This window comes from Lissotriton helveticus, chromosome 7 (assembly GCF_964261635.1).
Source record: "Lissotriton helveticus chromosome 7, aLisHel1.1, whole genome shotgun sequence".
NCBI lineage: Eukaryota > Metazoa > Chordata > Amphibia > Caudata > Salamandridae > Lissotriton > Lissotriton helveticus.
Window position 1 is genome coordinate 411,035,972 of NC_136068.1, and position 14,215 is coordinate 411,050,186.

A 14,215-nucleotide genomic window follows, 5' to 3' on the forward strand; every position below is an offset into this window, starting at 1 on the left:
TTGCACCTTTCCAGCGCAAAGGTACATAGGGGCATATTCACAAGCCTCTGGCGCAGCCATTGCGTCACTTTTTACCATGTTAAGTGTGACGTAGGAGTGGTGCAAGGGACTTGTAAATAAGCGCATACTCTTTTAAGAGTATGTACTGCTTTGCGCCACTTTGTGTATCTTTGCCTCAGCACAAAACCTTCGTAAATATGGTCCGGAGTTTCTGTGGAGCATGCGCAGCTGCAAATTTGACAAGGGAGCTGTTTTTTATGAGCGACGTTAGCATAGCAGGAATTTAGATGACGTTTAGAAGAGGCTTTGCTTTGGCGGGGATTTTCGTTCCATGCTTAAATAGTTCTACACCAGAAAGAAAACAGACCTTAGGGTAATATTACCTGCCATAAAACGGGATAAAGGTGCGATATCCCACCCTTATCATTACCCCCTCCCCCCCAAAAAAAAATCCAAAGGCTCCCCTGCTTTGTGAAAGTCACTTACTTGGCCAGCAGTTCATACAGACCAGCAGCAGTGCCACCAAGGACAGGGCCCAGCCTCCGCTGATCCACACGACAGGGGTCACAGCCACCACTGACCAGCTCATTGGTCACCGCCCAGAACCCTCTGTGCCAGAAGATGCTCTGTGTTCTGCAGCTGTCCCCAGAAGTTGTTCCTTGTGTGCTAATTGGATGTTTCCGTTCAAGAGACCTCTGCTGTTCCCCTAACTTGTCCTCAGCGGGATCTTTCATTAGTTTTCGTCAGATCTCTGTTGCTCTCTTCTGTGGCTTCCTACTATGAAGTCTTGAGCTAGCAGTCCGGAGCGTGCTGTGCCTGCCTCTTGTAACTGCGCTCTGTAGGCGGTTAACCACAAAGTAAACTGCTGTCTCCTGAGGAAAACAATTGTATCCTCTCACCTTCCTGAGAAAGAAAGCAAAGCAACATTTAAAACAAGCAAGTGTGAGAACAGTTAAATGAGAAGGGAACTGGAATGATTGCTGTCACAAGACTGACTGCTCGATGATGGTGAAGGTGTAGGTACTCTTTAAGTACCCCCCTGGCGCAGAGGCACAAGAGTTGCATCCAGGGGCCTTATTTATGAAGGCCTTGCGCCGCCGGTGCGTCACTTTTTCCCATGTTAAAAGTGACGCACCGGCGGCGCAAGGCCTTCATAAATAAGGCCCCAGGAATTTACTCAGCATTAAAGTGATCCAAAGAAAAACCAGGGGGCATATTAGCAAGGGTAATTACGCCGCTTTAGTGGCACTTTCTGCCACTAAAGCAGCGTTATTTCTATCGCCCAATCAACAAGCTGTCACTAACTGCTGTTAGCGACAGTTACTGCCAATAGCGCCCGTTCCCGTACTGCTTTGCATGTCAGCGATAAACATCGCTAATGAGATGCAAAGTGGGCGTTCCCAACATCAAAGCGACTGAAAACAGTCGGTAACTCACATTCCCCCTATTACCACGTCCCTCAGAGCAAAACAATAACTTGCGCAAACCGCGGCTATCGCCTGAAAGTTACACCTGCTAAAATCCCTACTTAGGCATGCACATAATGGGAGGTGGATTATTGGGTTACGGCCACATCAGCAAGCATTTAGCCGTATTGCCAGGATGCTCACTGGTTTTTCAGCAATGACTGGCAGTTTTTCACGCTATCGATGGAATATTTAACGCCATAGCGCTATTCGTTGCTAACACAGCGTTAGCGTGGCTAAATATTCCAGCGATAGCCGGCGATAAAACTATTCGCGCTAAGGGTGCTCTGCGATGTTTATCACAGTTTGCTGGTAATATGGCCCCTGGAGTTTAAACATGCCCACTATGCTGTTAAAATATATGAAGGAACACATTGGCTAACTAAACGCGGATGTATGGCTTAATGGATACCACCACTAAAAGTGAAGGACTCATCCATGAGTGAATACACAACTCATCAATTCTGCTTTTAGACTGTACTCTCCATCTTATTCAACATACAAACACCAAAGACTCACTCAGGGCTCTCCAGTTCCTGTTCAAATGTGAATGACGTGGACACTGGCTGCATCGCAAATCATACATTTATCAGATATGACTTTGAAACCATTTATAGAGTGGACCAATAGTCAAATCCTGCTAATCTGAAGCCTACCTTGGCGAGCACAAGTAAGTGGTTCTATTTATTTATTTAGTTTATTTTACCTATCCCGTTGTCTGTTAACTTACCCCTTAACCCTGCCCTACCGCTCTTACCTGTGCCGGACGCACCTGTTGGGTGATAATCTGATGTACACTAGAAAGTAAAAAGAGAAATAGGAATGATGAAAATAGGGCAAAAACAAATAATGGAACCAAGCATGTGCATATACTGCGGCGGAAATGTTTACACATTTTCAGGCTATGAACTCCAACGAGTTTCAGCCTTTTGGGTCCAAAGATCATTCATCAGAAATAACATAACTTTATATATCATCCTTCCTTCCTTTAAAAAAGATCAATATCCAGATATTTGTTGCAGGAGTATCAAAGTAAACATGGATTCCCAAAGATCAGATTCTGATGCTTAATTTTCTCGATTCTTTCTTCATTATCTTGTCTCGTCAGAAATTGTCTCCATTACATTTTACTAAATGCAACATACAACAACCAATGATAAAATAGGATTTTGCTCAGACAGAGTGATGTATGCCTGTGCGCATTGAAAGAGGGAAGCATGTGTAGTTACTTGGTGTGTAGGGATTAGATCATAGAGAGGATCAAAAAAATCCATTTACATCAGTATCAACCTCCTCTACTAGCCCCAAAATTACAGCAAGAGGACACTTTTAAACCTGTAAATCAGACAATCTTCTCACTATACAAATTCCAGCACTGACATATGTATTTAGCCAACAGAAAGGAAGAAAACATTATTAGACAAGCTAAGGAGATTATGCAAATATATGTATTGTTGCCATGTCCTAACATCTCCCTAGCTCTAAAGCACAGTCAAATGTTCCCCTTGTTTTTTTCTGCTTTCAATAAAAGAAGACTTTTAGCCCCTTTCACGCTCATGACGAGCTCAGCTCGTCATGCAGTACACTGGTCGTGTGCTTATGACGAGCTGACCTTGTCATGAACAATGGGATCCAGGAGACATCAGCAGGGGGGGGGGGGGGCGGGGAATTGCCTTAGCATTGAAGGTGAGGTCTGGTCAAATCATAATTCTCTGTAATCCAGAAACTGAGGGGGTAGTTGTGCTTGCTTTATCAGGGCATGATTATAGAACCAGCTGATGTACTGTAACGTGGTACTGCGAGGACTTGTATATGACTCTCGGGTGACATCTGGTAATGCCACTGCGCCAATGCACCTTTGTGAAAGGACTCTTCAAGGACTTGAGAGAAACTTCTCATACGAAGTGGTACTGCACCATTCTGCGAGGAAATTTATATATTTTCCACATAACATTTAGCATAGGTGATTGGCTATAACCTATAGTATCTCTCAGGCATCAATACTACCTGTGTGACAAGAACCACAGCTCCAACAGATAAAAGTCTGCGTACTGTACAGAGTTCTAAGTACTAATGACTGGTAACAGCTATGAATATTAGGGAGCTGTCTTAAGCTTCTAATAGAACACATCTAAGGTGCACTCATATCTGTCAAAATGACTGTCACCATCATAACCAGTGTAGGCATATGTACTTAGCCAATAGAAACGAAACACAAATTATAAGACTACCAAAATCAATATGCACATGTTGGAGTTCCGTCCACTATATTACCTACAGTCCGTGTTGTTCCTTTTATTTTGAGAAGCCTATTCAACCTCTTGGTTTAAAGGATCACTGCCTGGTTGTTAGACTTGGCCCCTTTGGCAGGTTTATCCCCAAACCTTTAGCTTTTGCCTCCTATTTTCTGACCCTGTTTTGTTGGCTATAGATTCTGGGAACTTTACCACTGCTAACCAGTGCTAAAGTGCATATGCCCTCTGTATAAATTATGGATATAATTGGTTAACATTTACTGGCATATTTGATTTATTGGTATGTCCCTAGTAAAGTGCACTGAGTGTGCCAGGGCCTGTACATCAAATGCTACTAGTGGGCTTGAAGCACTGGTTGTGCCACCCACATGAGTAGCCCTGTAAATGTGTCTCAGACCTGCCACTGCGGTGTCTGTGCATGCAGTTTTAAACTACCATGTTGACCTGGCAAGGGATCCCACTAGCCAGCCACAAATCTTCCCTTTACTTACATGATAGCACCAGTCAGGTAGGCCAAAGGTAACACTATGGGCAGGGTGCAGTGTATGTGAAAGGTAGGACATGTACTGGGGTATTTTGCATGAACCTGATAGTGAAATACTGTGTATTTCATTTTTCACTACTGAAAGACTGTCTGTCCCATAGGCTTTTACTGGAGCAGCACTGCACCATTTTACATGTGTAACTTTCAATTGAGACAAGATAGAGAAATGGAGTTCAGGCTCTCTGAACTAATAATGTATTAACATAAGGGGGCGTGGCCAGCAGCATGGCCGGTTAGGACGTGCGACTGCGGAGCTCCTGGGAGACTGCCTCGTGATCCGGCTAGAAAACTCGACCAGTACCTCCAAAAAAACCATTAAACTAAAGGTGTCCTGCAACTGATGAAAGGGGCAAGAAGAAGTTGTACGGCGATACGAACAGGAAAAACGCGACGGAGTAGCCGGATCGTACACCCGACTGCACCAAGATGGCGGCCATCGGTACCCGGGTGTTTCGAGCGCAGTGAGTTCTGACGCCCGGCTCTCCCCCCCCTGAGTGACGCTGCTAAGGTGAGGGACACGCTAGACAGCAGGCACACCCCGAGCGATCCCCTGCATCGGATCGGTTCCCCCCCCTCCATCCGCGGATCCGGACATCACACATCACAGGGTGACCTGCACTAAGATGGCGCCCGGAGCTACGAGGGGGAGCCTTCGGCCCTGAGAGGAGCGAGGCGGGCTCCCGACTGGCCGGCGTGAGGGGATCGGGAGCGGTGGCGGAGTAAGAGGGGAGCCGCGGCGGGCGTGGGATACAGCGCCCATACCGCTCCCGGGAGGTGAAGCTCCGATCCCGTCCAAGACCGCGGCCGACGATCCTGATCCCCGGCGGCAGGGCGCCAGAAGACTGGGGGTGGCGGTGAGTCCGGAGGGAACACGGCGGCAGGCGCGTGGGCTGGGGACAAGCACCCGACCTCCACTGAAGGGACGCCCAGCAACTCCAGACCCGTCCACCCAGACCACAGCACAATAGGTGGGGGATACACCTACGACGCGACACCAGCTCCTCCTCAGGGGGCCCACGGAACGACGGGCGGACCCTGCCGATAGAGCCGGGAGAGACGCGAAGGGACACCCGGGAGAGCCCCGGAACTCCCCCCCCCCCGCACGGAGGGTAACACGGCGGCACACCTGACTTCGCCTGGGGGACACGAAGATTGAGACACGCTCTGAGAGGCGTAGGAACCGCGAGGCATAGAGAAGCACATGTCGGTGTTCCCTTGGAGGCGGTAACCAGGTTGGAGGGCACCTACGGGCAATACGAACAGCAACGAGCCAGAAACACCGCCACCACAGGTCGGAGCACCGGAAGCGACCGTTGAAATATATTATCACACACCGTCTACGCAAGGAGAAAGGGGCGCAAAGCCTCGAGAGCGACGGTGGGTAGTGTGCGACCGGGAGAGGGAGATAGGCCTGGAGTGTCCGTGACCGGTTGGCAGGGGAGCAGAAGGCGCGCCTGCCAAAGATTACTGACCGGGCCAAGCCGGTAAACTTTTGGAGGTTGGGGGAGGCGGACGGCGCCACTGCCGGAACGGGGTGAAACAGGGACGCCTGGGGCCCCCGGTGTGGAAGAAAGGACTGAAGAGAGGGCCCTACCATCGGACACAGCGAGAGAACACCCTGAAGCCCCACCTAACGTCCGAGTGGTGAGAAGCGACTTGCCAGCGGAACACCTGACTGGCGACCACCCGGAAAAGCCATGGGGAAAAAGGACATTCCGCCGAAAGGACCCAAACAGGGCCCAATGGACAACTTTGCTGCGCCAGGCTGCGGATAACCTCCCAACAGCCCCTAACATGAGTTCTGACGCCGATCGGCTAATGGCGGCAATCCAGGCCTCCCGTACAGACATCCAGGAGTCCAGAGCGGCATTGGAGGTAAAAATAGGTGAGGTGGGTTCGGAAGTGACACTCTTACGACAGGACTTTCGTAATCTATCTGACAGGGTCACCTCGGCGGAGACACGAATGGAGGAAGCCGAAGACACTATCACGACGTTACGGAAGGACATGGCGGAGCTACAAGCATCGCATCGCCAGCTCGCCTGGAAAGTGGATGACGCCGAAAATAGAGCCCGGCGTAACAATCTACGCTTTGTGGGATTTAGGGAAGGAATTGAAAAGAACGACATGGTGTCCTTCCTGCATGCGTGGCTGCGAGAAACATTCCCACTAGCACAATTTTCGCCATGTTTCATAATAGAGAGGGCGCACAGAGCACTCCTTGCGAAACCGCTGGAGGGGGCACGACCGCGTCCGGTTATTGCACGTTTTTTGAACTTTGCAGACAGAGACTTGATACTGAAAGAGGCGAGGAAGTTGGGTGAGATCCGGATGGAAAACTCGCACATCATGATCTTTCCGGATTACAGCCAAGAGGTGCAAAAGCAAAGGCGATCCTTCGACTCGGTGAAGGCCAAACTTAGAGACTTGAAAATTTCGTACATGCTACTGTTCCCTGCGAAACGTAAGGTGCTATTCAATGAACAGACACTCTTTTTTGCACACCCGGAAGACGCGTGGCAATGGCTGAAAGAACTTCCGATCCTAAACAGTAGAGAGATTGCAAGACGTGAGGTGCTAGATAGGTCGCTGAAAAACATGACTCGTTGGGAACTTCCGAAGCCTCAGAGACCGAAATCCAGACGTGCTAGGAGGCAAACGCCAGCGACGCCATACAGAGGCCGCGACACAGGGACGGCAAGGAAGGGGCGTTCTGCCTCTCCAGGAGGCGCAGCAGCACCGGGTTCGAGATTTGCGGTGTTGCGCAACACGGCACGATCCGAAGGAGATGAAGAGGATACACTCGACAGTCCCACATCGGGTGGGGAGGGAGAAGACGACGAAAGACAATCAGATCATCCGTTGGTACAAGAAATCAGGGTGTTGGAACAGGACCGATCGGGACAACACAGTGCGCCCGAATCTGAATCTCAAGACTCCAAATCCTAACGGAAGAGGGACTACGACGCACAAGGCACCATCAGCTTAGAGACACTGGGGAAAAGAGGACGGACCCGTCACTGGGAGGACTGGAAGAATTGGAGTGGCAGCCCGCTACAGGGAAGCACGCAAGTTGACACCCCCTTTATTGTGTTGTGTTTGACACGTTTGTAAGGTTGTTTGGGGTTTGTTAGGGAGGGCTTGGTGGGTGGGCGACAGGCCTACTCCTTCGGAAAGCTATGTCCCTGTCAAGGACACATCTGGAAGGGGAGGGAGGTGGGTGGGGGGGGGGATTTTCGAGTTTGTTGGGGCACAGGGGGGGGGCACTACATCCATGCACTTGACACACCGTTTCCTGTATCCAACACGGATACCAATGGCAGATAAGGATCAATCTTCACAATGGCAAATACATTAGATACACCGCAACAGGAAGACAGGGGAGTCACCATCCTAACATGGAACGTGAATGGCCTGGGATCTAAAATTAAACGGGGACTGGTGACGGCCTACCTTAAGAGAATAGCACCGGACATAATTCTATTGCAAGAAACACACCTGCGAGGGAACAAATGTGCATTCATAGCGAGGGGGCGGCATGAGGTCCTGGCACATGCAGGGTACACGTCGGATTCCAGAGGGGTAGCGATACTCCTCAAAAAGTCATCCCCGTTCTGTACCACACGCACATGGAGTGACCCTCAAGGAACTTATGTGGGAGTGCAGGGGACGTGGAGGAGACTTAGGTACACCATAATCTCGGTTTATGCACCGCCGAAACTCCAAGCACGTACGCTCAAGGCAGTCGCGTCCATTCTTTTAGATACAGCGGACACGATACAAATAGTGGGAGGCGATTTTAACGATGTAATGTCTGAAGAGCAAGATCGCACTGGGCAGGCACGTAGAGGGGGCACACAGACAGCATTGTCTCAGCAGATGGCCACAATAGGACTCACTGACATATGGCGGTGGCGACACCCTACACAGACCGCATACTCATTCTACTCTGGGGTACATAGGGTCTTTTCGAGGCTCAACTATATATTCGTAGCGAGGCAATACCTAACTGCGGATGACGTGGTAGAATACAAAGCGAGGGGTATTTAGGACCACTCGCCCCTGTATGCAAAGGTGGGAGGGGTGAGGAGAGGGAGAGGCGCGGAATGGCGTTTGGCGGCTTGGGAGCTCCAGAAACCGGAGATTGCACGCGGCATCAGGGCAGACATTAAGGTATATGTAGCTGAGAATGAAGGATCAGTCGCTCCAGGGACTACCTTCTGGGAGGCGATGAAGCCGGTTCTGCGAGATAGAATACAGAGGAGGTTGGGGGAGGAGCGACGGAAACAGCTTGCGGAGGTGGCAGACCTGGAAGCCACAATTTTGAATTTGGAAGAGAAATATCAAACGCACAAGGACGCGGTGACTCTGCGACGACTGCTAGACACTCAAAAGAAGTATAGAGAGGTGGTCTCCAAAGAGGCACGAACACAGTCCCTGGCGACTCTCCATCGTTTATACGATGTCGGAGATAAATCTGGTAGGCTACTGGCATGGCTGAGTAGGAAGGAAAGGATGGCTATGTGGGTGGAATGCATCAAGCCAGCAGAGGGGGACATAGTGAGCAATGACGAGGGGATAGCGGAGGCTTTCGCGTCCCATTACGAAAGCTTTTATGCGGCCAGAGATCTAGGGGATATGGACATGGCGCTGCAATATATGGGAACAACGGAGGTACCAGTATTGTCCTCCGATGCATGCTCGGTGTTGGAAACACATATCACGTCAGACGAGATATCAGACGCTATAACCAAACTGAAAACGGGTAAGACGCCGGGACCAAACGGGTTCCCTGCGGAATTCTTTAAACGCGCAACTGATCTCTTGACGCGGCACCTTAAAGTCCTCTTCACCGAAGCATACCAGGAAGGGGCCCTTCCACCTGACCTCGCACTAGCCACCATTGTACCGATTTATAAGGAGGGCAAACCAAGAGAGGATTGCCCCTCATACCGCCCCATTTCTCTCCTTAATATGGAGGTGAAGATCATAGCGACCATCTTAGCGCATCGCCTACGAACAGTAATCCCGCACCTAATACATATGGATCAATCGGGATTTTTGCCAGACAGAGCAACCAAGCTAAACCTTAGGCGCACACACAACTGGCTGCAAGAAGTCAAGGTCAGGAGTGAACCCCACTGGTTCCTCTCCCTCGATGCCAAAAAGGCGTTCGATGCGGTGCACTGGCCCTTCCTTATGGCGGCGCTACAGAGATTTGGCCTTGGCCCAAAATTCCGGGGGTGGATACAGCTCCTATACACGGCCCCGAGAGCGGGAGTGCGGGTGAATGGGAGATTATCTCGTGAATTCCGGGTTGAAAGGGGTACGCGCCAGGGGTGCCCGCTGTCGCCTCTTCTATTCACACTAACTATCGAAATCCTGGCCGCAAAGATAAGACAGAACCCAGATATTCATGGCTTCCCGCGAGGATCTTCAGATGCGGTGCAAGAAAAAATATCCCTATATGCCGATGACGTGCTACTGTACATCAATCAACCCGACACTACGGTGCCGGTGTTATTTGAGGAATTAGACAGATATGGAGCGAGAGCAGGCCACACGATCAACTGGCATAAATCGGTACTATATGATCCACAAGGGAAGGAGGTGTGGGGGACCCTGCCGGAAACACTGGTTACTACCACGGTAGGATTTCAGTACCTGGGCATTAACATTACCATAGATGAGAAACTCTCATTCAGTAAAAACATAGCACGGATCATGGGGGAGGCGGTGGCAGACATGACTAGATGGAAACAATTGCCGCTCACTCTTCTGGGCCGGGCGGCGATGTACAAAATGATTACCCTCCCGAAGTTCCTATATGTACTTCAAAATGAATACTACCCACTCCCGAACACTACCTTACCGAAGATCCATGCAGATCTTCGTGCCTTTCTGTGGTTGGGAAAGCAACCACGGATAGCCCTGCAGATGCTCCAATGACACCAATACAGTGGGGGGATCTCGCTACCCAACCTAGAGGCCTATTATTGGGCGGAACACTTGACCCCGATAAATGAATGGATCCACGCACCGGCGGATCACCCGACATATGCGCTCGAAAGGTACAAGATGTCGCCCAAAACTATACTATACTACCTGTACGGTGGTTCGACGAGGAAGTCGCTCCTACCGGCGACGATAATCACACTGAGAGCCTGGTCCAAGGCCACAAAACGCATGGGATGGGAGGGCAAACCCACTAGACAGACGCCGTTATGGCATTGCCAATGGTTAACAGAAATCTGTAAGCTGAGGGGCTTCCAAAGGTGGGATGACATTGGCATATCAAACATAGGGGACGTGATCTCCCGGGGAGAACTGAAGCCATTCCAGGTACTTCAGACAGAGTTTGGACTGCACCACACACAAATGTTTAAATACACACAGCTGAGACATGCATGGAGGGCCCAAAACATCATGCTCGCAGAGATACCAGAATATGCGCCACTGGAAGGCAGGCTCCTCCAGGAGCAGATAAGTGATCAGGCGGTATCCTTCAGCTATAAAACCCTGACTAATAACATGCTGGGCGACTTGACCAAGTTAAGGGGCATATGGGAGGCAGATCTGGGAGCTATGGAAGATCTGGACTGGGAGATCGTCCTCATGCATCCCCGGGAAGTAGCAATCAAATCGAGGCTACGCCTCATTCAGCTAAATGTGCTTCATAGAAGAGTATTTCGATAGAGTACGGCTCCTTAAAATGGGGAAAATAAATGACCCGGCATGCCTTCTGTGCCACCAACAACAAGGGGACTTCTTTCACACCATTTGGGCCTGCGACAGAATAAGTACCTATTGGACACACATTTTTACTGAACTGGGGGAGGTCCTGGAGGTGGAACTATCGCTAGACCCTAAGTTGGCCCTACTGGGCATGACAAACGAGGTAGACTTGCCACGCCCACTACTCATTTTCTTGGTGCTAGCACTGGTAGTAGCAAAAAGGGATATTGCCAAATACTGGGGAGCCTCGGAGACACCAGACATTGAGGAATGGAGGCGGGATTTGAATCTCTACATGGCCGCAGAAAGGGTGAGCTATAAAGCAAGGGGCTGCCCCAAAAAGTTCCGCAGAGTGTGGGCCAAATGGAGACAGTACCATGGATTGGAGGGAGGGGTACTAGGGGAGGTGACTAGAGGAATAGAGGGGGGCGGGACAGCTACTGCAATATGAAAAGAGAACTGAAGACAATAAGAAGCCATGGGTGTGGGTATAGGGGGATTAAAACGCAGAGCGGGAGGATAAGGATAATGTGAAGCATTGCTCCGTGTTGGGTGGTGATGGGACGGGGGGAGGGGGAGCTGCAAACTTATATGCACGAGTATTTGGAGTACTTACCACGAAGGCAGCCAGAAGTGTATGAAGTGCCCACTTCCGTGACTGCAGCACGGGATTGAGTTAAATTGTACAGTTGGGGGGGGGGTAGGGGTTAAAAGTTGAAAAAGCAGAAAATTAAAGTGTTTTGAATGCCTAAGCTGGTTATTGTGGAAATGCCTTCAGAAGAGGGCCGACATTTGCCGCCCGACCTCCGGGATGTGGGCTGAATGGCCGTTTGACACTACATAATTGTTACGACGCTTTCTAACATGGCTGAGCTGAAGGGCTCCAGTGTAGGATGAACTTTTCTGTGTTTCTGCAATAAAAATAAATATTTTTTTAAAAAAAGAATTTATTAACATACCTTTTAGTAAAGGTTGTTTTTAAATTGTGTATTTGAAAATGCCACTTTTAGGAAGTGGTCATTTTCTTACGTGACCATTCTGAGGGCCTCTGCATGTTTGTGTATTGAGTGTCTGTTGTTTGAGTGACAGGAGCTGCAGATATGAATTCATTCTAGACAGTCACTAGGGAGGTTGAGCTGTGTGCTGACTTTCCTGGGTGACTCATCACTGGGCTGAATAGACCTTGTCTGCATTTAAAGTGGTTGGAGAAGTTTCTCTAGCTCCTGAATAGAGTGTGTCTCCTTTGCACAATGCTGTCTTGACCCCCTGTGGTCATGCTGGACGAGGGAGAACAGAACTGGTTTAGACTGAGTTCAGAGACTCTGCCACAAATAGAGTAATGACAAAATGGGGTATAAGTATGATACCTTGAACCCCAGGATTTAGATTACTTTAGGAAACAAAGGACCCTGCAAAGAAGAGCTGAAGAGCTGTGTGAGGAGTGCTGCCTCTTCTGTGTGAGGGGTTGGTTGGCCTGCAGTTGCTGCTTTTGTCTGTGGTGGAGGAAAAGGACTGCCTCTTTTTGCCCTGTTGTGGTATCCTGCTTGTGAAGAATCTTCAAGGGCTTGTGTGTTCTTGCCTTCTTTTGGAAGTCTCAGAGAGATAAAAGACTTTGCCAGATCCTTGCTGGATGTCAAAGTAAATCTGCTGCATCTAAAAGGAGGCCTGAAGAGCGGTGCTATGAGCACTGCCCCTGATGTGTGGGGGGTGGGAAGGCCTGCAGTTGCTGCTCCTGTTTGAAGCAGGAGACAGGACTAGACTGTTCTTTCACCACTTTGCAAAACAGCATGTGGTGAGTGCTGTATTTTTCATCTAAAGAAAGATAATTTCCTTCCTGTTGCTTTACGCTTATTTTGGAGCTTCCTGTGCTTCACTTGTGTGTAGCTTTCCTGGAGTTTCCTTTCGTGGAAACCTCTAGAGTGCTGCTCCCATGAAGTGGCCGTAGCCCGCTTGCAGAACCATGTGCTGGATTCTAGGCTGTACAAAAGGGCATGATGGACGGAGCGTTTGGGAAGGCATGGCTTGGCAGTTCGGGCTGGACTGTTCCCATGAGGCACAGGGTCAGACTGATTTTCATATAGCCATGTCTGAACTGGGGTGGCAGAGTGGGCTAAAGAACGGTGATGGATTAAACCCAGATCTTTTGACTGGGTGTGAGTGTTTGATTGGTTCAGATGCTCCGTCCATCACCACCCCCTTTTGTACCGCTTTGGCCGCCATAAGTGTGGCAGGGTATGCTCAGACGTGAGTCCCTTGCTCACTTTGCCACTGGATTCAAGCAAGCCGGGCTGCAGACGGCTGGAATGCCAGAAACCGGTCCTCGGAAGCTTGTTTCCGGTCCAGGGAAGGCATGGCTTGGCAGTTCGGGCTGGACTGTTCCCATGAGGCACAGGGTCAGACTGATTTGCATATAGCCATGTCTGAACTGGGGAGGCAGAGTGGGCTAAAGAACGGTGATGGATTAAACCCAGATCTTTTGACTGGGTGTGAGTGTTTGATTGGTTCAGATGCTCCGTCCATCACCACCCCCTTTTGTACCGCTTTGGCCGCCATAAGTGTGGCAGGGTATGCTCAGACGTGAGTCCCTTGCTCACTTTGCCACTGGATTCAAGCAAGCCGGGCTGAAGATGGCTGGAATGCCAGAAACCGGTCCTCGGAAGCTTGTTTCCGGTCCAGGGAAGGAATGGCTTGGCAGTTCGGGCTGGACTGTTCCCATGAGGCACAGGGTCAGACTGATTTGCATATAGCCATGTCTGAACTGGGGTGGCAGAGTGGGCTAAAGAACGGTGATGGATGAAACCCAGATCTTTTGACTGGGTGTGAGTGTTTGATTGGTTCAGATGCTCCGTCCATCACCAACCCCTTTTGTACCAGAATCTAGGCTGAGCCCCCACCCACTAGGAAAAGGGACCTGAGGGCAGAGAAGGTTTCTGGTGTGCAGTGCGGCTGCTTCTTAGCAGAGCCAATAGAAAGAAAAGCCCCCAGCATTGCCAGGCGACCAACGCAGCAACCCAGAGTCCCGGCAGCTGCTCAGCAACCACAATGGAAAGGCGAAGTAGATGAGGCGCAGTCAGCCCTTGCCCAAGAAAGGGAGCTGGCAAAACTGAGATGGGTCCCTGGTGCAAGACGGTGTAGGGCGCTCCCCGTGTGACTAGAAAGAAGCCCGCACGCATCGCACCCAACTGCACAGAACCAGCATGCCAACATACCGATGA

At 50.1% G+C, this 14,215-nt stretch overlaps 1 protein-coding gene across 1 annotated transcript in view; it reads right to left on the reverse strand.

The window, feature by feature from the left end:
* LOC144769106 (uncharacterized) overlaps window positions 1-14,215 on the reverse strand; it is a 362,128-nt gene that overhangs the window by 273,834 nt on the left and 74,079 nt on the right. Inside the window, exons 2-3 of the mRNA XM_078653109.1 lie at window positions 2,224-2,263; window positions 487-903 (exon numbers count right to left, since the gene is read on the reverse strand). Coding sequence (XP_078509235.1) covers window positions 487-589 — 103 coding nt within the window. The 5' untranslated portion in view covers window positions 590-903; window positions 2,224-2,263. The remainder of the gene's footprint in view (window positions 1-486; window positions 904-2,223; window positions 2,264-14,215) is intronic.